A 25,236-nucleotide genomic window follows, 5' to 3' on the forward strand; every position below is an offset into this window, starting at 1 on the left:
GGAGGGAGAAGAATATGACCAAATATACTGTATAAAGTAAATTTTATGAAAAAATAGGTAGAACTTGACATTGCTCACCTGAAGTACCAATGAAAAACCTAAAATGGAATGTTAAAAAAAAATTTTTAAGACTTATACCCTATTGTATTGTTAAACCTACAAACTGCAAGGAGAAAGACCAAATCCACCATTGTCCAATTAAAGCAAGCTTTATTTAATACTAGCCATAAAGATGGGCACTGCCCAGATCCCTACCCAGGATTCCCAGAGAATGGTACTGAATTATGTTAGTCAGGTGCTCATAAGGTCAGAACCACAAAGCTAAGGCACTTCCTGCTGTTGTCCAGTTGGGGTGCACATACATCCTGATATCTTCTTGCCTGTCTGCCTCCCACCTTCATGCGATCAAGCATTTCCTGTGCAGTTGGGATGACCAACCTTGCTTACTGAAGTGAAAATACATGCCTTGATATCTTACACAAACAACAGCATTCCAGGAAGTTATCTGTCCTTGAACAAGACAGGTTTAGGGGTTAAACTTAACTCTCACGTTATGTTCCTGGCTTTTTTTTTTCTATAAGGAAGACATAAGGAAATTTTAAGATAAAATAGACATGGGAAAGTACAAATCCGTTTCTTTTATGGTTTCTTCAAAGAAAATTATTATTGATCCAATAAAATGTCTGAGATACAAATGAGCAGAAAAGAAAATTTTTAACAAAGTAAAGATAAGCTGTTTATGTAAATTGGCATAGCATCAAGCTGCCTTCTAACTATCCACGCATGCCTATGGACAAAGGCTGCTCTGAGCATTAGTCAGAGAAGCCCCCGCTTGCAGCGAATGGAAAGAATGCAGGGCTCATGGCTCCTTAATGTGCTGACCATACACAGTGGTTGAGGAGTCACATGCAAATAAGATATTTATGCTGTCCCCACAAAGGGTCAAGGAACATCACAAGAGGGAACAAAAGGAATGAAACAGTGGGAAGATAGGGAAACTAGCTAAGAAATAATACCTTCAGAGTATAACACAGCCATTGCAACCACGATCTAATAGCATACGTAGCTGCCTGCATGGTACCATACAAGAATAGTCCTGCCAATCAGGGAGGGGTTCAAGTAGCCCTAAACTTCCTGGCCTAACTACAGTGCTGTGCTAGTGCTGCATTCCCAGGGAGGGGCAACTGTTGTCTTCCGCTGTATTCCACAGATGAGCTCACCAGCCCTAGTTTCAAAGCCATAGATGGCCCTGATTAAATTTAGCAAGTCACAAAACAACAAAAACCACGCATGTGGCAAAGACACTTGTGGGGAGATGGGGAGGAAGGGTTGACAGGAATGGAGGAGAGATAAATGAAGACACAGTGAGAGTAAACGAAATATATTATGAACATGTGTGAAAATTTCAAAGAAAAAATTTAATTAATTAAAAATTTGTAGTTTATTCTTCCTCAACAGTGACCAGTAGCAAAATATGATGCGGAAAAACAATTTTTATTCTTTTTTTTTTTTTTTTTACTAGGAATGGTTTTTTACTCTAATAACTTGACTTCATCAAATCTTCTTAAATGTATCAATCTCATTACAGTCTTGAGTTTCAAGCTCATTTTACCTAGCCTTTCATTTGTGCCATTATTGTTTAGATGATAGTATGGATAATGATTAAGTCACCCTTTAAAGTGCAGGGAGAGCTTTAGCCCTCCTGTTCACTTTCTTATGGCTTTATTTTCTGACCCTATTCTATAAGAAGCACAAAGTCTATGTGTATATTTAGGAAACTGACCAAAAATGGGAAGCAATATATTATGTCTCAAGAAAGGATGCTGTGTATTTCTTAATACTTCTAATCACTTTAACCATTACCAAACAATAAAACTATTCTATAGCCTGGCTTGTGTTTTCCCTGACGTGAACATTGACCTTTAGACAGTTAGCAACTCTCATTCAGCCAGCAGGTGATTTTAGGAGTATATATAGACCTTGTAAATGACATAGGGAAAGAAGGTCTTTGAGTGAGCAGATGGGAGTGATGGCATCCTCCAGGGGCTTTGTTTTCTTCCTACTCCTGTACCTGCTCCAGGGGTCAGAATCGTCCTTGGTGAAGCTGAGTGAGAATGGTTATGAAGACGTAATTATTGCCATTGATCCTGCTGTGCCAGAAAATGAAATAATAATCGAAAGAATAAAGGTATGAAAAGTAGGGCCTTCTTCTGTTTTGAGTTATGAAGACAAATGGTTAACAGTAATAGTAAGAGTTACTATGGGAACCTCTGAATGTTTGAAAATAAAAGTGGACAGTTTGGGAAGTTTAAAAACACAGTGGACAATTCTAAAATGCACAGATGGAGATGAAAGCTCTAAAACATGCTAGCTGGCAGTTCTAGAGGTTCTAGAAGGTATGGTACCTTCCAACCTTAAGGTCAAAAGCAAAGCGGAGGGCCTCTCTGGTCTTCAGGTTCCTTGTCTGTGATTTGGAAGTTGGACTTGTTCTGTTTGGGTAATTTCTTTATTTATTGTGAGTGCATCCACATGCTCTTGTGGTACCCTTGAGGAGAGAGTAGTAAATTGAAAGAGAATTTTTAGGGAATGTGTGCTTTTTCAGAGTCATCGCCAATGTCAAAGTGCGTGGGTAGCAGATGCGATGTTGGTAGGTAGCTGTGGAACATGCTGAGTCAGGAAAGGGAGACAGCAGAGGACGGCTGTATTGGGCAGCAGCAAGTCATTGTCTCCTGCACGGAAGCCCTCAGAGAAAGCCCCACTCATGATGTGACATCTGAGCGGACAAAAGCCTCATGGGGGTGATAGCCGCTCATGTAGTCAAGGGATCAGGGAACAAGCCAGAGGAAGGCGACTTAAACCGAAGCTGGGAGGTCACATGCCGTGGCAGAGCTCAGACCACTGGATGGGTCACTTTTACTCTCCTTCTGAGTGATAGGAGACTCCATGAAAGACATCTTAGCAGAGGTTATGCACACTTTGGTCTCTAGTCTAGGACCACTCTGACCACCTAACACTATAGAAAGCTTGCAATTAGCACATCCACTGTATGAATGTAGCATATGGTGCAGGAGGACCCAGTCTGTAGTTAATGAACGTTAGGACAAGGAGGTGGCAGTGGTGTTTTAAATCATTAAAGTGATTCTGAATATATTTTGAAAGTATCGGAAACCACATTTTTGTTGATTTAAATGTGTGTGGGCAAAGGCAGGTAGGGAGGAAATGTTAAGAGGCAAAGCAAACTTCACAACTTCGGCTTAAATGCTTGGGTAGAGCTTTCATCATCTGGGAAGGGAACTGTAAGTAAGAAAGAGCTGGACCTGGGCAGGAGGAGTGTTAGCTCATTGTAGTTTTCAGGGAGAAGAGACAGAAACCTGAATCCAGAGTGAAGGGTAAAATGTGTACCTAGATAAAAAATCAGAGTCGATCAGTGAGGATATGAGTCCACCAGATGCCTGCAAACAGAGGAAAGGCCCAGTCACTAAACCTAGGACTTCAGTTTGCTAGTTTCTTCCAACTCCAACGTTCCATGTAAAGAATGACATTACAGCAAAAATTGGCATTACAGACAAAAAAGAATTCTCAGCATGGTCTTCTACTGAACATTACAAACAGAATTCATCCTTTGCCATCATGTCTGCAGTTTAGTGGGCTTTTTTGACACTTAATCTTTTACAAAGCCCTATATCATCAGTCACTTTTGTGACCTGCTATCATCTACTTTATACACAATGGTTATGCAAAACTGTCATAATTCATGGCCTGATAGTCTCCATTTTCAAGTATTCTTTGTAGTCTGTATTCATGTTTCTTCTATGTTTGAAACTTGACCACTTTTCACTTTTTACTTTTTTATTATATATATATATATATTTTTTACAATTTATTCACTTTATATTTCAGCTGTAGCCCCCTGTCATCTCCTCCCAGTCCCATCCTCCCTCCCTCTTCCTCTCCTCTCCCTTTTCCCTAGTCCTCTGATAGAGAAGTTCTCAATTTCACTTTTTTTTAAATCTAAAACTTTATAGGAATTCTGGGGAGACTCTTATAAAGAATACTATAGGACTTCTGCTGAGAAAACTTTGAGGAACTAATATTAGGCACCTGGAGCATCCCTGGAGACGATAGCTACCTGCAGGATCTCTGACACCTCTCCATGGCCTAAGAACCGCTGCTGTTGAAGACAGATGGTTGGGCCATGGAGACTCTCAAGGAAATGCAGTCCCTTGGAGTTACACAATACACAACCTACACAGCTGTACACAGCAAGCTCAACTTCAACCACCAAAACATTCATTGTTGTCACGCATGTACAGAGAGCCCTCTCTTCCCGAAGAACATGACAGCCAAATATCTCTCATTTTGGAAAAAACAAGGGTATCCAGGTAAAAAGAGAATTCCTTTATCCTCCCCCCTTGTGGGCTGAACAACTTCCAACCTGCTTTAGACTTCTTCAAAGCCTTCCTACACTGGATCTTCGTTTCTCTGGACTCTGACATTCTGACAAATCTCATGACTACTCACTAATCAGTTTGCTGACTCTTTGAAATACATGTGAGTCAGAACACATGACTCAGAGTGGAGGCGAGGGGGAGACCGAGGCCTTGAGGAGAAGTTCCAATGCGGGCTTATGTTATAGCACCAGAAGGGTCTGCCCTGATAGACACAGCTAGTCAGATAGCACCTGTGAAATAAAAGTGCTTTCTTCGTTTGCTTCTTTTCTTTTATATTTATTCATAAAATATGTTATAAATATATTAGATATTACCTCTGATATCTAATATGTCATATATAGAATATATTATATGACATATAATGTAACACATATTACTTACCTCTGAGAGACCTGGGTGTAAGGAACAGGTTGCCTTAAGTGCTTTTCACCCATTGTTTCCATTTATTAGACAGTAACTCTGTAGAGTGATAAATTCTCTTATAAATCACAGTAACTTTGGATTCAAGATACTGGAAAAAATGGGTATTTTCACACTGACAGCAGAACAATGGTTCTGTGGTCAAATTTTTACCTGCTATGGATTTTTTCATTGCACTACCCACGAACCTTCCCACCTCTTCCAGGAGGATGGGAAGAAAGCCCCATCCGGACACTGGCTCCTGAGGGCTCTTCTCCTTAGCTTGCACCTGCTAACCCTGTTTTGACTCATTTCTTGAAACCAGGGCTGATGTCAGTCTTAGAATACTTCCTAGTTCACTCCAGCTTTATGTCCATTAAGTGGTGAGGTAACTGGGCTTCCGATAGTCCATAAGTCAACCAAAAAGTGTTAATAGCTATTAGAAACAAATAAATGATTCTAAAGTCCAAATATACAGTCATATAAGTCAATTACCATAATCACCAAGTACAAGCGGTCTTTTGAGGTAAGACGATAGAGCTCTCCAGGTGCAGAGTGAAGCACGTTTTGGATTGATGGAGGCCAGGTTAGAAGTGTGGGCAAAGACCACCTAGGAATAGTCTTGATGAATGGTTCTGTTTGTGGTGACAACTTAAGGGGGGCTGCCTGAGACACGACAGCACGTCATGGCCATTTTTGCATTATTCTTTTTCCCTTTAATGACAGGAAATGGTGACTACAGCCTCTACATACCTGTTTGAAGCTACAGAAAAAAGATTTTTCTTCAAAAATGTATCTATATTAATTCCTGAGAGCTGGGAAAACAGACCACAGTACAGGAAGCCAAAACAAGAGAGCTACAAACACGTAAGTATCGTTCTTATCTCTCACAACAGAGCGAGCAAGAGTGAGAGAGAGAGAATGGTTTCTGGTGCTTGCTAGTTTTACCACAGATTGATTGATTCGGAGCTTTTCTAACTGTTGTCTTTTCTGTTCTTCAAACTTTAATGATCTTTTTAAATTTAATTTAATTTTATTTTTAATTACACTTTATTTACTTTGTATCCCCCCTCTAGTTCCCTCCCTCCTCCCCTCCCAACCCCTCCCTTCCTCCCCTTTCTCCACGCATGCCCCTCCCCAAGTCCACTGGTAGGGGAAGATTTCTTTTTCTTCCTTCTGATCCTAGTCTATTAGGCCTCATCAGGAGTGGCTACATTGTCTTCCTTTGTGGCCTGGTAAGGCTGCTCCCCCCTCAGGGAGAGGTGATCAAAGAGCAGGCCAATCAGTTCTTGTCAGAGACAGTCCCTGTTCCCATTACTATGGAACCCACTTGGACACTGAACTGCCATGGGCTACATCTGCACAGGGGTTCTAGGTTATCTCCCTGCATGGTACTTGGTTGAAGTATGAGTCTCAGGAAAGACCCTTGTGTTTTAATTTTTTGGTTCTGTTGCTCTCCTTGTGGACCTCCTGTCCTCTCCAGATCTTACTATTTCCCACTTCTTTCATAAGATTCCCTGCATTCTACCCAAAGTTTGGCCATAAGTCTCAGCATCTGCTTTGACAGTCTGCAGGGCAGAGCCTTTCAGAGGCCCTCTGTGGGAGGCTCCTAACTTGTTTCCTGTTTTCTTCTTCTTCTTCTGAGCAACAATCAATAAATGGGACCTCATGAAACTGAAAAGTTTCTGTAAAGCAATGGACACCGTCATCAAAACAAAACGAATGCCTACAGATTGGGAAAAAAATCTTCACCAACCCTTTATCTGACAGAGGGCTAATATCAAGTGTATATAAAGAACTAAAGAAGTTGAAAAGCAGCAAATCAAGTAATTCAATTAAAAATTGGGGAACAGAGCTAAACAGAGAATTCTCGACAGAGGAATATCGAATGGCAGAGAGACACTTAAAGAAATGCTCAACGGCATTAGCCATCAGGGAAATGCAAATCAAAACGACCCCGAGATTTAATGATCTTTTTAAACATCCTCAGGCAGATGTGAAAGTCGCGCCTCCTGCTCTGCCGGGCAGCGATGAGCCTTACACCCGGCAGTTCACGAAGTGCGGAGAGAAGGCCGAGTACATCCATCTCACCCCTGACTTTGTCCTGGGGAAAAAGCAGACCGAGTACGGAGATTCAGGTGGGGAATTTGTTAAAATACTACCTGTTTGCAACAAGCAACTCTGTGCTCGGATTACATAAGCAGACTGTCAGAGAAGTTCTTGGACCCAAGCCTTGATTCCTCTGTTATCCCTGTGTGACATTAAACAAGAAACCTACTGTGTGCTTATTGTAAACCCTAACAGTTCCAGAAAAGCTAGGCCTAAATGTAAAATCTCTCTCTCTCTCTCTCTCTCTCTCTCTCTCTCTCTCTCTCTCTCTCTCTCTCTCGGAGGGGGAAGAATACCTTGTGAGTCAGTTCTCCCCCCCACCACCACATGGAGTCCAAGGACTGACTGAACTTGCATGGTGGCAAGCACCTTCACACCCTGAGCCATCTCAGTGGCCTAGAAATTTGCCATTTGAATTATGATTATGATTATGTATTTGAAAAATATTTCTTGCAGGAAGACTGTTTGTCCATGAGTGGGCCCATCTTCGCTGGGGCGTATTCGATGAGTACAGCAAAGACCAGCCATTCTACAGCGGCTCATCAAAGAAAATTGAAGCTACAAGGCATGGCTCTTAAGGACCTTCAAGTGACCTAAGGCTTTTAACTGCCTTCTGCTACTTTCCAATGCCAAGTGTTCATTTCTGTCTCAATGCAGATAACAGATGCACTAGCACAAGCCTGTTTTATGCTTATTTTAGATGGTGACAGTCTGTGTAAAGTATACATAGCTTCAATACCAAGCCTTTGTTTGGCAATCTAACAGGTTTTGTTTACATGTCTCTCCCATAGATGCCAGCACTCATTCAGGGTAGGTAGATGTTGAGCAACAAGGCTATTCACATAGCGTAATGAGTGGAGGTGGCTAAGCACTGTTAAATGAAGGCTGGTAAGAAACCAGGCGGCCGAAAGGAGTCAACTCAGAACTTCTTGAGGTTTATAAAGATCACTTTAAAATATCAGCGGAGCATTGTAGTTAGTAACAGACCAGTATCTTGATTCTGAAATTGAGAGATCAGAATAGTTCAGAGAAATTAATTTAAAAACTTGGTGTCAGCAGCCTCCTCAGTGTTCAATCCCACTGATTTAGGGTACTTGTCGCTGGGGGGGAGGGGTGAAGTCAATGCTACAGAGAGCCACACAAGCCTCACTGCCAAGTTTCAAAATGTAATATGTGCATTCTATTTTTTTTTTTACATGCTGCTGCTAAATTTCATTTTTGGTACAGAAAATCATTGCGACTGATTGGATAGATAACATCATTATGTTCATCAAGTCTGGAAATACAGAGTCATGGATGCATTCACGAGCTTCCTTAAATGACTAGATCACATCTAGAATTCCCTTGCTGAATCTGAACTGCAAGCCGATGAGGCGAGTTATGGCTAAAGCCTGGTGTATCTGTTATAATCACTGCCACCTATGCCAGGCTCATACAATAACGCAAATATCTGCCATTCCCTACTCCATCGCCTTTCTCGGCAGCCTCTCACTCTCTGATTCTAGTCACACTTTCCTCTGGATAAAAAGATGCTCCTTCAATAATCAAAGCACATGTAGCTAATGTGATGCCATGCTCTACAGAGGATGTCTTCTTGGAGAAGAAGTCTATATAGAACACCAAGGATAAATGGTTCACAGGTTCTCGCATCCAGGTGCCTACAGAGCAGTCAGTACAAGGCCTGCGGGGAAATGTCTCCGAAAAGACCCGCACCTGCTGAGAACCCCCTGTGTATAATGGAGTTCCCCCTTACTTTTTTTTTTTTTCATCACAATTTCTTGAACAACAAATGATTGCCTTAATTGGTCCCCTTAGCCTTTGCCATCAGCCCGGGAAGGTTGTGGCTTGTATACAAGAAACACCAAGCCACAAAGCTCACTTTCAAATGAATGACTAACTTGCCTCTTAGATTCACTTCTGTGTTTTCAGGTGCTCCACAGGCATCACCGGTATGAATAGAGTATATGCATGCCAAGGAGGCAGCTGTACAACCAGAAGGTGCAGAACTAACTCCACTACGAAATTATATGAGAAAGATTGCCAATTCTTCCCCGATAAGGTTCAATCAGAAAAGGCATCCATAATGTTCATGCAAAGTATCGATTCTGTAAGTATGCCAGTCACTGTGTCCAGAATCTATCATCAAAGGATTTGTCTAATATCATTAATTTTAAAATGATGATGATGATGATAATGATGGAGATGAAAGCAATGCACTACACAGTGCTAGGTGCCTAAGCACTCTAGCACCTGAGACATCTCATCTTAAATATGACATGAGGATTAAATATGTTAATGTAGTTCATTGAACACTGACAGACAGTAAATACTAATCTACTATTATATATTATTAACACTGTTGTATTTAATAACTAGATAATTATTGTTAACTGTTATAATAAAAATGAATCCACTTTAGTATTAATTATATTTCACTTAAGCAATGCATATTTGCTAAATACAATATATCTCTCCCTTCAGTTTTTTTAAAATAGGTTTTTAATTGAAATTGAACCCTCCCAGTTAACCTCCTTCAGACCACTCCCATGTCCTCCACTCTCTTTTTTTTTTTCTTTTTTATTTTATTTTTTTTATCAGTTACATTTTATTAACTCTGTATCCCAGCCGTGTCCCGATCCCTCATTCCCTCCCAGTCCCTCCCTCCCTCCCTCCCTCATCTCCAACAGCCCCCTTTCCTCTTATTACCATATTACCATACATGCATATGTGAGTATGCATTATATTTAAATTTATTTAAATTTATTTAAATTATATTTAAATTTAACCTGCTGAATCTGTTTTCATTGGTGATATGTATATGGTTCAAGGAGGCCAATTCTGCATTGAAAAACCAATTATGTGTTTCATCTCAAGGAGAGGCTAATTTCTCTTCTCCCAGCAATCATTGGTTGCCTGTGGTTCTTTGTCTAGGGGTAGGACCCCTTGAAAGTCTACTCTTCCGCGTTACCATGTCCATTGACAATGCCACTGTTTAAGTCTATGCAGCCATTTCTCATACAGAATATGTCACAGAAGACTTCCTGGTATTCTGGCTCTTAGATTCTTTCCACCCCCTCTGAATGATGGTCCCTAAGTCATAGATATAGGAACTATAATGTAGAGGTATCTGTTGGGGCTAGGCTCCACATGGTCTGTTGATCTCTGCACTGTATCTAGTTGTGGTTTTCTGCGATGGCCCCCATTTGCGATAAACAGAGGCTTCTTGGATGAGGGTGATAGTTACACTTATCTGAAGATGTAAGGAAGAGGGACAAGGCACAAATAACATCAAGGTGGTTTAATCAAGCCTCAAGAAATTATATTATTTTATATTTTATTTGCATAAGATTTAACACAGAGAGAGAAGGGCGAAGGGAGACAGAAAAAGAGAGAGAGAAAGAAAGAGAGAAAGAGAGAGAGAGGAGAGACATTAAGACACTTGAGCTAATAGTGTCCCCACACAAGAACCATATATACATATATATATATGTATGTATGTATGTATGTATGTATGTATTTGGTGTAGCCCTCGATTGCCTTTCAGGGCTTGAGAGTTAGCCCCTACTGCTGAATACACTGCACATTTAGGACATGGGACTCACATGACTCAAGCATGTGATCTGATCTGAAAGCCTCCTTTCTGAGGTCTAGCTTCCATGGTTCCAGAAAATATCATGCACGTGCTAAGGGAGAAAAGCAATTAAGCATCTCTCCAGCTGCCACACATATAAGCCATGACAATGACCAGCATGGCAAAGGTATTCATAAAAGTGCCATTTATGGCACTCGCACATTGGTGGCTATCAATGCCTGTGTAATTAAACTTCAGGTCCACTCAAAAGGAGGAAAACTGAGCCTGGTACTGTCAACCGAGCCAGAATCCATGGCTAGTGAGGTCATGGACCTTCTCAAAAAATCAACTATGGCCGCTTTGCTAGACCAGCATAATGACTTTTACATTCCGATACCGGACATATTTTGGCTCTGTTTTTCAGATCATTTTAAATACCTGGAATAGTAATTTTCTACGTTTTACTACACTTCAGGTGACCGGCTTCTGTAAAGAAGAAAACCATAATCGAGAGGCTCCCACTCCCCATAATCTGCAGTGCGATTACAGAAGCACGTGGGAAGTAATCAGCAGCTCTGAGGATTTTAGAGACAGTGTGCCCATGGGGATACTACCCTCCCCACCCATCTTCTCGTTGCTGAAGATCAGTGAAAGAATCGTGTGCCTGGTTCTTGATGTGTCTGGGAGTATGTCTGTAAGTTCATGGGCGGTTTTTCTATTTGATTTTGTTTTTATTTTGAGTATAGAAATAGGAATAACTGAACCGTGAAAATGCATCCTAAGCAGGACTTGTTATGTGGATTTTTTTTAATTCCATGAGGTCATAAAGTACTACTACTTCCTGAGACCATGACCTGAAACATACTGAAAAGATATATTGTACTTAGAGAAAGATATCTCAGAACAGCTAAACTAAGGGTATCCACTTTGTTCCAGAAACTGTGTAGCTGAATGAGGAGAACTTTGATAGCCTTTAGCCAGAAAAAGATATTGAAATGAAATCCTTTTAACCATGGACCTTCCACATGAAATGCTTAAGAGAATGAGAGTGGGACATTCTATCAGCGAGTACATGCGCTCCATTTTAACTCAGGCAGCAGGACCAATTAGCAGAATGCCTACATGATGTTATCTTATTTCTCAAGTGTTCAAGTGCTCTCAAACATAAAAAGAAAAGCATCACCACGAGGAACAAATGGCTGCATGTGGTCATTCCTTCCTTCTAGCACCATGCAGTGAGTGGCAGGTGTTGTGCTAGACTTTGAAAACAGAGCTGTATGAGTTTGAGGAGTTTGGAGTTCATTTAGGCTGAGCCATGGAAGCATGTTCTTGTAATCCCAGCGTTTGGGAGACAAAGCAAGTTCACAGCCAGCTGGGTTGCATGGCGAGACCTTCTCTCCTAAAACAAAAGAAAAAAAAGGAGATATTTTTATAGTTCAGTAATGTTTTCTTTCCTTCTGAGCCTTGCCTACTTGCCCAAGTCATTCCTGTCCTCCACAGTCTAGAAGAGATGCTTATTTCCACCAAGAGAAGGGCTGGACTCCTGAGGTGCTGTTTAGGTTCTAATCCTTTTGCCAATTCCAAAACTGCCCTCTGCACACCCCTGCTTCTGTGTATTTTTTTATACTGCCTGTGCTCCTCCCGACAAGATTAAGAGTTCCACTGGGAACCAGAACCTCATCAGATTCAGAGTTCATAACATATGTGTGACCAATCGGTAGCTGTTGAAATGAATATGAGCTGCAAACAAGCAGGTGTAGTATAATAAAGCACTCAGAACAGCTGCTCAGTGAGGGTGAGACAGACAGGCCAAAGCAGAAATTAAAGTGTCAGCAAATGAGGGAAGGTGATTAGTGAAAGGGCAAAGAATGATAGACTGATGCAGTAAACCACAACAACACAAGATCCCATAGAAGACAGGAGAACGCTCAAAATTTCTACCCACAAGTAGCCTGAGAAATGTCACTGAGGAGCAAAGGGACTGTTGATTCAGAGATGAACAGCCTACCCCAGACAGGGTACGGGTAGATCCATGCTTAAAGGCAAAGCAGGGCTGGTGAGGTGGCTCAACACCTCAATCATTTGCCACACTAACCGAACAACATGAGTTCAATTATCAGAAGAAAATGGACTCTACAGAACTATCTTCTGACTGCCCTATGGACACCATGGCATACACACACACTAGATGATTCAAACTCCAGAATTCAAATAGTGGAAGGCAAGAACTGACTCCCATAGTTGTCCTCTCACGTCTACACGTATGCCATGACATGTGTTCTGTGGAACAAGTATCCTTGCATACCCACAAACTCAACACACAAAAGAGATGTAATAAAAATCAGAACAGAGGATGAAAGACAAGCAGACAAAGTAAAATTGTAGATACATGGGAGTTTCTGTTGTGACTTGGTTCAAGAAGTTCACGAGCAAATTTGGGTATGGGTTGCAGGGAGGAGCTAGAGAAAGTAAATGTATAAAGGGGACTTTCCTAGCGCGCATCTAGTTAAGACAGACATGCTTGCTGGTGAACTACCAAAAGGCAATCAGTCAGCCCAGTGATGGAGAAGTGGGGGAAGGCTAGAAGTAGAAGGGGCTGGGTAGGCTGTTCTTCTCAGGTACTTAACTGTACCTCAGCAAGTGTCACTCCTCCTTACTGAATTCCTCTGCTATGTTTGGAGACCAAGGGAGTCTGGTTGGGTTTTGAACCTTGGGTTATGAGTTTATCTTAACAGGAGTGATTAGGATGTGAATTGTGTTACAAAGGTGTGAAGCCTTAGCTTCAATGCAAGCTCCGCTCTTAACTTGGGCACTTAGCAACTGGGAATTGGCTCTAGTGGAAAGCTATGAGTTTCTTCATATGTGTCCCATATTGCATATAACCACACTTATTAATTTACCAGTAAAAAATTATAATTGCTTTCTTTAAAGTACAAAGTAATAGTCGTACAATTCTTGCTAATAAACTTCATGCACTTCTTTTATGAGATCTGCTCTTATCTTCCAGTTGAAAATCGCTCAGGTTTTTGTTTTTTGTTTTCCTTATCCATTTTCACACAGCTGTATGACCGTCTCAATCGAATGAACCAAGCAGCAAAGTACTTTCTGGTGCAGATCATTGAAAATGGCTCCTGGGTAGGGATGGTACACTTTAATAGCCAGGCCACAATTAGAAGTGAGCTGATCCAAATGAAGAGTGACACCGAGAGAAAGCAGCTTGTGGAAACCTTACCTACAGTTGCCAGTGGAGGGACTTCCATCTGCTCTGGAATCAAAGCTGCATTTCAGGTGAAAATCCTACTCCACATGTATCTTGTTCTTTGTTTGCTTTTAGGGCATTTTAACATGAAGGGCTACTGCTCTTACTTGCCTCATAGTTTTAACATAATCTCCAAAGACTCAGGACAAAACACACAGGAAAACAAACCTTTGATACATGCTATCTTAGCACTTGGGAGATAAAGCTACAAGGATTCAAAATGTCAAGATCATCTATGGTTAGACATCTGAGCGAGCATGTCTCATCTCTATCTTCAACACGCTTAGACCATTAGCCCCCGTTATTTCAGTATTTAAGGGTTTTCTACTTTGGAGTTCATTACCTTTTAATGCTGTCACGGATGCTTACTGCATCTGGCTGTCTATACAACTGATTTTGTGTCCTGTAGGCTTGTCAGAGGATAACAGGGGAAGAAAATGCATTCCATACTTTAAGTATCTATTTGTTTGGGCTTTTCAGGGTCAGATGTCACTGTCATTTAGTCCATGTGAGTTTTTTCTAATTCCTGATCACACCTATCTTTCATTTGAACAAATAGCCCCTGCATTTAGCGGACAGAAAAATAATACATTTATGTTCTTCAAAAATTATTGAGCATAAACTATCTTGTAGAACAGAAATTATCTCTGTCCTACACATTTTCTATATAGTTTCTTTTTCTAATTTTCTATCAGGATAGCTGATCTAGTATGATAATGAAATTCTGAATTATGCTTGCAGGTATTTGAAAGAAAAGGTTTTCAAGCAGATGGAACTGACATCCTGCTGTTGAGTGATGGGGAGGACAACACTGCCAAAACCTGTATTAATGACGTGAAAAACAGTGGGTCCATAATTCATTTCATTGCGTTGGGACCAGTTGCTGATATGGCTGTAGTAAACATGAGCGCATTAACAGGTGAAAAATGATCACTATATGACAGACTTTCAATCGCTGTGTCTAAATGTAGGGCTGACACTCAAGTACTTCTCCCTAGCTCCATCCTGCAAAATCCAGGCCAGAAATTGAAGGACAAAAGCAAACAGACCCAACCTCTTTGTCCAATTGGCTGGAAAAGACACATAAAATGGTCAGTCTAAACACCAAACACATAGATTACATTCCTTCATATCAGGAAGAGTCTAGACAGTAATTTAATTGAAACAGAGAAGCCTTCCATGCTCCCAAAATGTTGTAGCAGGAAAGAGAAAGGAGGTATATGAAATCAAGTGGCTCCTGAGATGGGCCTTGAACAAAGTCTGGGTTTCTGCAGGAGTAAAAGACAATGAAAAAAACACAAAATTTATTAATATGCATTAACTACAGTAACTTATTTTAGTATACAGATATGATGAAAAGTGATTTCACATTTCTAGTATCTTCTTAAACATTGCAGAGAATACAGAGCCAATAACCCAAGTATCAATTATTATACTAATTTGGCTTTCATGGTACAAGATATATATACTTGCTTTTTTGTGGCTGGCTAGACAAACTCCTATAATTTCAAACTCCTTTATGGCCATTTGTACAATTTACTTTTGTCTTGAATATTCTAACCGATATTTAGTTATTGTCAAGATACCTCAATAGAGCAGTTCTTTCAAATTTCCAATTTCTGCTTCTAATCTAAGTTAAATAATTCCCCTAAAGGGCTGTACAAAACCTGTGAACTTAAATATGTAGAATCATAATACCTTTCATATCTATGACCAAATGACACACCTCGTGCCACTGGGGTTTCTATGCTGAGGTAATAAGGCAGTTTTTGCTTCACAGTTATGATGTATTAAACTATCATTTCAGCGATGATCTTAACAGCTTTCTGACCATTTAATTTAACCCACATGGAGATTTTGACTTTATTTGAACTGTTACCTTGTTAATCATTAAAATACGATAAGTACTCCTTCCTGTTCTACAAAACAACGTGGCCTGCTTATTCACATCCTAGGTGGAAAGCATCTCTTCGTTTCAGATGAAGCCCAGAACAATGGTCTCATTGACGCTTTTGGGGCCCTTACTTCAGAAAATGCCGACATCACCCAGAAGCCACTTCAGGTCAGCAGTTTTCCATCTCTGTAGGTTTTGTGGTTACTGTTGCTATAACCAAGAAAAGGAATAAGGGAAGCATAAATGAAATCAGACCAAAAGGAGACATTTATGTGTAAGAGACGTTCGAGACCTTAGGTTGGTTTGGTTTCTTTTGTTTTAATGTGTGGAAAGAGTAGAAATAAAATTCTGTTTTTCTCGTTTAAGATACATGTGGTAAGGTCTAAAATAGAGAAAAAAAAAACAAAACAAAAGAAAGCACAAATTTTCAAAGTTGATCTGTTTTCATATTCATGATGGATGGAAATTATGGAGGTAAATAGTGACCAGTTAGAGGCATGGCACAATAATCTGAGCTGATAAGGAATGGGGCTTAGGGGTAGCATCTGGAATTCAAAGGAAAAGCTGTACCCCACATTTATTTCTCCTTCTACCATTGTGGGACCAAAGTGACCTTGTTTCCTGAGACTCTGCTGGTGAAGAGACAAAAAGTGTGGGTGGCATTCTCATTCAGGCTTACTCTGCACCCATTTAAAGACTTGCCAGCTTATCTGGGACCAAGATTTTAGACAACAGAGAGAGACTCTTTAAATAATTGTGTTGCTCCTATCAGGGTGGAAATTGTTGGGGTTGGAGTAGAAACGGTACATTCTATTGTTCCTAGAGTGGCACCGCTAGGAAACACCCTCATGGATAAAGCTGGGCATCCTAGGGCTTCCTGTTAAGTGAAATAAATCAAGCACACAAAGATGATCTCATGTACACATGAAATCCTAAAGAGCTGAATTCACATGGTAAAAAATAGAACCATAATCAGCATCTGTCCAGATGTGAGGGGTGGGGGATGCTGGGAAATAAACACAAGTGTTCAGTTAAATAATATGTGAGTTCAAGAGATGTATGTCATAAACATAGTAATGACTATAATCAATAGCGTGTGTACCATATTTGGGGCAATTGATTAGAAAGTAGATTTAATTATCTTTGTCGTAAAATAAGAAGATGGGTAGTGTAGAAATGCTTATATTACTTAGCTTAATTTAGCCCATTTATAATGTTTCAAAACAGGGGCTGGAGAGGTGGCTCAGCAGCTAAGAGCATTCTCTGCTCTTCCAAATGTCCGGAGTTCAATTCCCAGAACCCACATGGTGGCTCATAGCCATAATGTTTCAAAACAACATGTTTTCAGATAAACATGCAACTTTGTAACTTTCAAAAAATAATTTAATATGCTGGCTCTTCTCAACTAAGAACTACCCACAAAGATGAATAGTTCCTCTACTGCTCCTCTCAGAGAAGGCCCTATATTTTGTTTTCTTTCTTTTCAGGAGTCTAGTCTCCACAATCAGTTTTTCCTCTTTTAAGACAGACTCCATTTCTAAAGCTTCACTTTCAATCCTGTGTGAAAAATTACTTAAAGATTCCTCATTAGCAATCTCCTCGAGGATGCTTGTCTCAGTTCTTTCCTGTGTTCATAGGGACTGAGCCTAGAGCCTCCGAATGCTAGGCAAGTGTCCTACTGCTGAGCTGAGTCCCAGCTCAGCTTTGTTTTACTATGGAAGCTTTTGCCTCTGCCTCAATTAAACTACCCTAATCACCCCAAGTTTTACCTTTTAGGTCATCAGCAAGATGAGTATGTCACATACACACATACCCTCTACTAATTCTCTGTGGGTTTTAGCATCCTTTAATGCCAACACTCAGATCCAGCATTTTCCCAGAAAACTAAGAATGTAGAGCAGGATCAGTCTCAGTTTTCAACTGATGTCTCTATTTTAAATCTCCTGTTATGCCCTACCCTTTCTTAAGACTGTGTATTGCCAACCTTGCCACTGTCATATTGCAAGAAGTCTTCAGAAAGATAGCAAATCTCTTGGTAGGGAGAGGCAGGAAGATTGCCAGGAGTTTGAAGCCACTCCAGAGTACATAAGCAGGAGACCAGACCAACCACGACTGCATAACAAGAACCCTGTACAGGACAGAGGGAGGGAGAAAGGGGAGAGAGGGGGTGGGGAATCTAAGGTAGTTCAACATATGTAAGACTATTTCAGATCAAATATAAAGAATTGTCTTTATAAGTTAAAAAAAATTTCTTCTATGTTTGTTTGTTTTACATTTAAACAGCTTGAAAGTAAGGGTGCCATACTGAGCCAAGATCTCTGGCTGAATGACACTGTAGTCATTGACAGCACAGTGGGAAAGGACACGTTCTTTCTTATTACCTGGATAAATCAAGCTCCTGACATTTATCTCAGGGATCCCAAAGGAACACAAATCACAAATTTCACAGTGGACACACCTTCTAAAATGGCCTATCTCACTATCCCAGGGACAGCTCAGGTAAGCCACTAGCCTTTTCATTTCCCCGAAAAGAATTATTTTTTCCAAAAAGGCTCTAAAGTCATCATGAATGTGAGTGCCAATGATTTTACCATCTCCAAAATGAAAGCAAAATATATGTACTTTCATTACCTGTGTGTTCCTGAACTATGAAGTCTGGGTAAAGGTAAAAAGAGTTTATGGATTGATGGAAAAGAGAAGGTGTCTGAGAACACTAAGGAAGAAACATGAAGAGTCTGTGTGGCTTAGGGTGCCATCTTTTCTCATTGTTCCAGCCAGAGTCACAATATATGAGACTGAGGCCAAAGAATAAGGCCAAAGCAAAGGCATGCTTATCAAAACAATATTTTCCAATTGAGATATCACAAAATGTAAATATCATGCATAACACTAGCCATGCTCCCTGCCCGTCTCCACTTCAGTGCCTAAAGAATTAAGACCTTTCAAAGAGCACACAAAACTCAAGTTGTTTTTGTTGTTGTTGTTGTTTTGTTTTGTTTTGTTTTTACTTCTATGCTCTATTTTTAAATTACATCATGGAAAACGATGGAGTTGGACTCTAAATACTTGCTGTATGTTTCAATTGAAAATTTTAGGTGGGCATTTGGACTTACAACCTTGAAGCCAAAGTAAAGCAAGAAATACTAACAATTACAGTAACCTCTCGGGCAGCAAATTCTTCTGTGCCACCAATCACTATAAATGCTAAAATGGACAAAGACACAGGCAGCTTCCCCAACCCAATGATCATTTATGCAGAAGTTCTACAAGGGTACACTCCCATCATTGGAGCCCATGTGACAGCTATTATAGAATCAAATAGTGGAAAAACAACAGAGCTACAACTGCTGGATAATGGTGCAGGTAACTCACAGACATTTATGGATAAGCCTATGTTCTTATATTCAAAATGTGCCATGGTTTCCTGGGGCCATGGGTACAGCAAGATGGGTACCTGAAGAATTAACACAGATTATGAAGGAATAGCAAGAGCAGAAGAAAATTGAATCAGGTAAGTTAGGTAAATCCCAAGTGCTTAGCAAGCATCTTGTACATGGTAAGCATTCTGTCTGTGCCACCTACTGCCAAAATCATGTCTGTAATCTTGAAAGGCAGTTCCTGTCTCCAGCTAAGACAGGCTCAGTCAGAAGAATGAGAACATAAGCAAGAATTCTTGAAACGTGCTTCTTAGGGGAGCATCACCAAGAAAACATGGTCAAAACAGGTGATTCACAAATTGTCAGATGGGAGAGGGTAGCAGAACCTGGGACCCTGACAGAAAAAGAGAGAGAAGCAAGAGTGATTCCCCACAGCTGAAACCAAGCACAAAGAGAGCCCCGAGGCTGGGACCCAGAAGATGCTACAGATGCCACAGAGAGGAGGGACCAGGAGTGCAGCCTCAGGTGCCAGGTCTGACTGGCAGGAAGCTAGCTGTACTGGCTGCTCTCTGCCCCTGCTCTATAAGGTGTGTGGAGTATGCGGCCCTTCCACTGCACTCTCTGTTACTCTGTGCCTGCAATCTTCGGCTGAAGTCAGTGAATAAAATAACATGCGGATAAGTAAAGGAGCATATCAGTGCATTTTACAATGTCATGTTACATCATTCTACAAACTTGTCTTCAGCTATATTTGGCTGTTCTTGGATTGACTTCCATGTTTTCTTTAATTGCAAAGATAATTCCACAACTACCCTTTGCCTCTTCTCAGGACCACACCCCATCTACACTGCATATAACTTCATGCTTCTCGCTTCATTTCTTGGTGTTTTACCAGATAAGCATTTAGTTCTTTGAAGGGAATAAACTAATTTGAAATGCCTTTACTGGAAAAAGAAAGAAAGAAAGAGAGAGGGGGGGAGGAAAGGAAGGAAAGGAAAAAGGCAAGGCAAGGCAAGGCAAAGCAAGGCAAGGCAAGGCAAAAGGGAAAAAAGGAAAAGGAAAGGGAAAGGGAAAGGAAAGGAAAGGAAAGGAAAGGAAAGGAAAGGAAAGGAAAGGAAAGGAAAGGAAAGGAAAGGAAAGGAAAGGAAAGGAAAGGAAAGGAAAAAGGGAAAAAAGGAAAAGAAAGGAAAAGGAAATGAAATGAAAGGAAAGGAAAGGAAAGAAAAGAAAAGAAAAGAAAAGAAAAGAAAAGAAAAGAAAAGAAAAGAAAAGAAAATGACTGATAAAACTGGCTGAGGCAGACATCTTTCTTTTGTGTACAGAGGCATCCCCTGGAGGACTTGATAAAGCTAGAGTGCTGAGCCACTTTCCTAGTTAGTCTGAGAAATTTCCATGTCTAGAAGTCCCCAGACTTTTAGAGGAAGACAGATACAGCTAAGCCAGAACCATGGCCTTCTCTTCTGAGCAGAATGGGAATACATTTTTGCAACTTATCAGGTGACTCCAGTGTTCCTGATTTCAAGAGTGGAGTTGCAATACAGCATCCTGAGATCCCCCAAGCAATACTAAATTGGGCTTTTCTCTGTGGGACTAGAGAGATAACTGAATGGGAGAACAATAACAAAACCAACAAAAAACAAAAAAAGAAATGAAAGAAGCAGAAGTTGTTAACTATAAAGCAAAATAAGTTAATTTAGTTGTTAATGGTGAATGGATGATTAAATCTTACCTAAAGATACATCTATCATAATAGAGACCTTACTTATATAAACAGAAGATACCACAATAAGATTAATTTAGAGAACTGAAAGTCAACAAATTGGCAGAAAAATGATAAGAAGAGTCTTTTGACCTCTGAATAAATCAGTAGGACACAGAGGGATCAAGTGTTAAAGAATGTATGATACATGTGCAATTATCAGTGTGGTTAAAACTGTGCTATATGAATGCAGATACATACCAAAGTGAGTTGAGGGTACATGGCTCAATAATGTATTATTTTGGCAGAACGTAATGGAAATGTACTCCATTCAAGTGTGAAACAGTAAACACAGGTAGAGAGTGTGTGTAGAGAAGGCGATGCCTGTGTTAGAAAGCACACCACCTTCTCATTTGTTACAATGATTGTAACAATTGTAATTTGTTCCTTGTGTTTTTAACAAGGGGCTGATGCTTCCAAGGACGATGGGGTCTACTCCAGGTACTTCATAGCTTATTCAGAAAATGGCAGATACAGCTTGAAAGTACGTGCTAATGGAGGAACAAACTCAACCAGGCGAAGTTTGCGGCGTCCGTCGAGCAGAGCCGCATACATTCCAGGCTGGGTGGTGGACGGTGAGTGGCTCCCAGTATCAGAGACACAGGGAATAATGTTTGTGATTGGATATGAGGGAGGCTGCAAACATTTTTATAATTCAAAATAAAGCCGTCCCCATTTCTAGACTCAGATCGTTATATAATTGTCTCTAAATTAAACCAGTCTAAGCCTGGCATCCAGGAGACCCTGAAAAGCGATCAGCTGGTGTTACCTTAGTGTAGCACGCCCTTACACTATGAGCAACAACTCAGGACAAAGGAAAGAGCCCCCTGTGCTACGAACACAAGCGCGAGCCAGAGGGGGAATCTGTGCTCTGAGCTACATGTGTTTTGGTGATTTTAAGCCTTCCTTTCCTTGCTCAAGAGTTATTCCTTACCACTTTCGGCCTGGAGGGAAGAATGTCTTCTGAGTGTTAAGGAGAGAACTGGCATAGAACACTCTGAGTGTTAAGGATAGACGCATTTCTAGTCAGAAATAACGAGAAATAAAGCAATACTTTTCTTAAGGCCTATAATAGTGAGGAGTGGTGACACACACCTGTGATCCCAGCACTTAGGGGACAGAATCAGGAGGATATCCTTGGCTACATAAGTGTATTTGAGGCCAGCCTAGCCTCAAATAGGCCACCATGTTTGATTTTGGATTTGTTTTGTTTCGTTTTGTTAATTCATATAACAAATCACATAACATTCTCATTCAGTGCAGCTTTCATTTCAAAGCAAGCTGCTGTCCAATTTGATTTGATAACATCCTGGAAATGATTCTGGAAGAATAATTTTCCAACAAATTGAATGCTTATAATTGTAGCACATAACAAGAATGAAACTGTTGTAAAGGAAAAGAGAAAAAAGAAAGGAAAAACGAGTAGGGTTAGGAAGCTGAGGAACTGAGTTCCAAAAACAGTCATACAGTTTCATCCAGTTTAAACTAGAGAATTTTGAATGCAGGAGAAATTGAAGCGAACCCACCCAGACCAGAAATGACTGAGGCTGCTCAGCCAATCCTGGAGAACTTCAGCAGGACAGCATCTGGAGATGCATTTGTGGTGTCCGGTGTTCCAAATGTTCCATTGCCTGACGTGTACCCGCCAGGTCAAATCACCGACCTTCAGGCCACACTCGATGGAGAAGAGATCAGTCTAACATGGACAGCCCCTGGAGAGGATTTCGATGTCGGGAGAGGTAAGAACAAAGAACCGTGAGAAACGTGTGGCTCTCACTTAAGTGAGAGATGGTCACTGTGAGGCAAGAGCAGATGGGTGAGCTGGAGGGAAGGGTTTTTAACTGAGAACTCAGCCAAGTAGGAATTTAATGATCTCGTGTTTTAGAATTTATCAAACAGGTCATGCTTTTCATGCAAACCTTGTAGCATTTGGCTGCGTTTAAGAGTCAGAACTCAGTTTATATTGAGAAACGAATAAGACTTTAGAGATTGCATGAGTAAACGTTTTTGAAAATAACTAGGAAGAGATTTACTGTGGTATGATGCAGTAACTAACCATCACGTAACATTTTTCTCAGTTCAACAGTATATCATAAGAACAAGTGAAAATATCACTGACTTAAGAGACAACTTTGATGGGGCTCTTCAAGTTAATACGACTAACCTGATACCGAAAGAAGCCAACTCCAAGGAAATCTTTGCCTTTAAACCAGAAAACATCTCAGAAGAAAATGCAACCCACATATTCATTGCCATTAAAAGTGTTGATAAAGACAATTTGAGATCAGGACTGTCCAACATTGCACAAGCAGCGCTGTTTACCCCTCAGGCAGAGCCGGGGCCTGATGGGCCTGCCGGGCCTGATGGGCCTGCCGGGCCTGATGGGCCTGATGGGCCTGATGGGCCTGCCGGGCCTGATGGGCCTGCCGGAAGTTCACATTCTGGAGTTAATGTTTCTACCATTGTGCTGTCCGTGGTGGGTTCTGTTGTTCTTGTTTGTATTATTGCAAGTGCCACTATTTGTATCTTAAAAGGAAGAAGGTCCTCACCAAATCCTATAACAACATTTTGAAAAGCAACATGGATAAAAGGGTATTTCTGAGTTTTTAAGTATATCCCATGTGATCATGAACACAAAAATAGTTTCAAGAAGGTCTAAAAGAATACCTCAAGCACACCAATTCAGTGAAAAGCTACCAATATTAATGTCTGTCATTTTACTCACTTATAAATAATGATAAATAAAGCTGTTTTTTTATATTGATCTCTAGTTTAACTTTTTTTGTGATGCCAAAGTTTTCTGAAATGATACTTCACATTTCCTGAAGAAATTAAAAGTGTCTATTTAAGTAGCCAAGATATAATATAAAAGGGTAAATCAAAAATATTTAGAGGGGAAAAAAAAGGAATGTGGTTTTGCTGTTATCAATATAAGTTAATGACATTACAGCAACTCAAAATCCCCAAATGCACATTATCATAGTGAAAGTCATACTTACTGTAACTTGTGGGTATGGAAGATACTATTTTGATTATTTTACTTCCATTTTTTTGTGTGTGCGCATGTGTATGTGTGTATATATACATACGTATGAGTATGTGTGTGTGTATGTATATGTGCATTGTGCATGTACGTGTGTGAGCATGTGCATGTAGAGATCAGAAGACAGTTTGTGGGAGTGGGTTCTCTCCTTCTGTCATGTGGGTTCTGGGGCCCAAACTCAGGTTGTCACGCTTGGCAGCAAGAGTCTTTACTCTCAGCCATCACACTAGGCTCAGGAAGGTAATATTTTTTTGAAGATCAGATACCACCTGTTCATCTTTCAATTCAATCTAAACACCTCTTTTCTCTTGAAAGCCCACCTACCTATGTACTTTTTCATTCATATTAAGAAAGAATTGTTAAAGCTACAGTCTACTGACTTTTTTTTTCCAGAGAAAAGAAAGCAAATATATGTTAAATGTTGCTTTAAACCATCACTCAGAGGCAAAACCTAGGGTGGATAAGAGATAGGGGAGAAAGAAAGTAGGTTGAGAAGAGTAAATTCGCATTTACAGGCAGTATTTACAAACCTTTCATGAGACTGAGTTAACACAAATATGGCTAACCTCATACAAGAACAAGGGCAGTTGAGGATGTGAAGAAAGGAACCCTTATCATGCTTGGTGGGTATGAAAATTGGTGAATTTAAAGCAAAAAGTGCTATGTGACCCAGCTGAATCTTTTCTGGGCGTACACTTAAAAGCCTACATCCCATCACGGAAGCACTTGCACATCCACAGCGCTATTTGCAGCGCTATTCACAATGGCTAAGAAATGGAATAGCCTAGCAGTCCATCCACAGGAAACCCGGCAAGAAAAATGTGTGCGTGTACACTTCACATGTTATATAACCAGCCATGAGGAAAAAGAAAATCATGACATCTTAGGAGAATGGATAAAAATGGAAAGGACCATGTAAGGAAAAACCCCAGACTCATAGAGATAAATCTCTACCGTTTTTTCTCATGTCAATTCCATGTTTTAATATGTATTTTAATATATATATGTGTGTTTCTATAATACTTCTTGCCTCTTCAAATTAAATTTCCTTTAACCATATTTTACTTTAAATCTCTACTAGTTTATCCTGTGTTTCACTGAAATGATTTAAACAATTACGTGTACATATTTTCTGCTTGCTTATTCTTCATTCTTTCTTTCTTAAAATGAATCCTGTTAAAGTCGTTAACAAAGATGTTGTTATGTTCAGAGGCCATCTTTGCTTCTGAAGCACAGGTTTGTGAGAAATATAGACAAAATATAGAAACCTGGTAGGGACTACAGTTTCTAAATAACAAGTTAGTAATTCCAGCTCTAGCCATTCTCCTAAGCATGTCATGATTTTATTTTTCTTATGGCTGGTTATATAAAATT

General features: G+C 40.2%; 1 protein-coding gene across 1 annotated transcript; it reads left to right on the forward strand.

Annotated features, from left to right (window-relative positions):
• The first annotated feature begins 1,980 nt into the window (after positions 1–1,980).
• Clca4 (chloride channel accessory 4) lies at positions 1,981–23,583 on the forward strand. The gene is made up of 14 exons (XM_021658024.2): positions 1,981–2,188; positions 5,577–5,717; positions 6,841–6,988; positions 7,416–7,524; positions 8,889–9,066; positions 11,006–11,224; positions 13,591–13,818; positions 14,531–14,708; positions 15,745–15,851; positions 17,967–18,182; positions 18,779–19,046; positions 21,224–21,394; positions 22,325–22,558; positions 22,898–23,583. Exons 1-14 carry the CDS (start codon positions 2,021–2,023, stop codon positions 23,389–23,391), a joined length of 2,859 nt encoding a protein of 952 aa, XP_021513699.2. The 5' UTR covers positions 1,981–2,020; the 3' UTR covers positions 23,392–23,583.
• Positions 23,584–25,236: the final 1,653 nt, after the last annotated feature.

This window comes from Meriones unguiculatus, chromosome 10 (assembly GCF_030254825.1).
Source record: "Meriones unguiculatus strain TT.TT164.6M chromosome 10, Bangor_MerUng_6.1, whole genome shotgun sequence".
Classification (NCBI taxonomy): Eukaryota; Metazoa; Chordata; class Mammalia; order Rodentia; family Muridae; genus Meriones; species Meriones unguiculatus.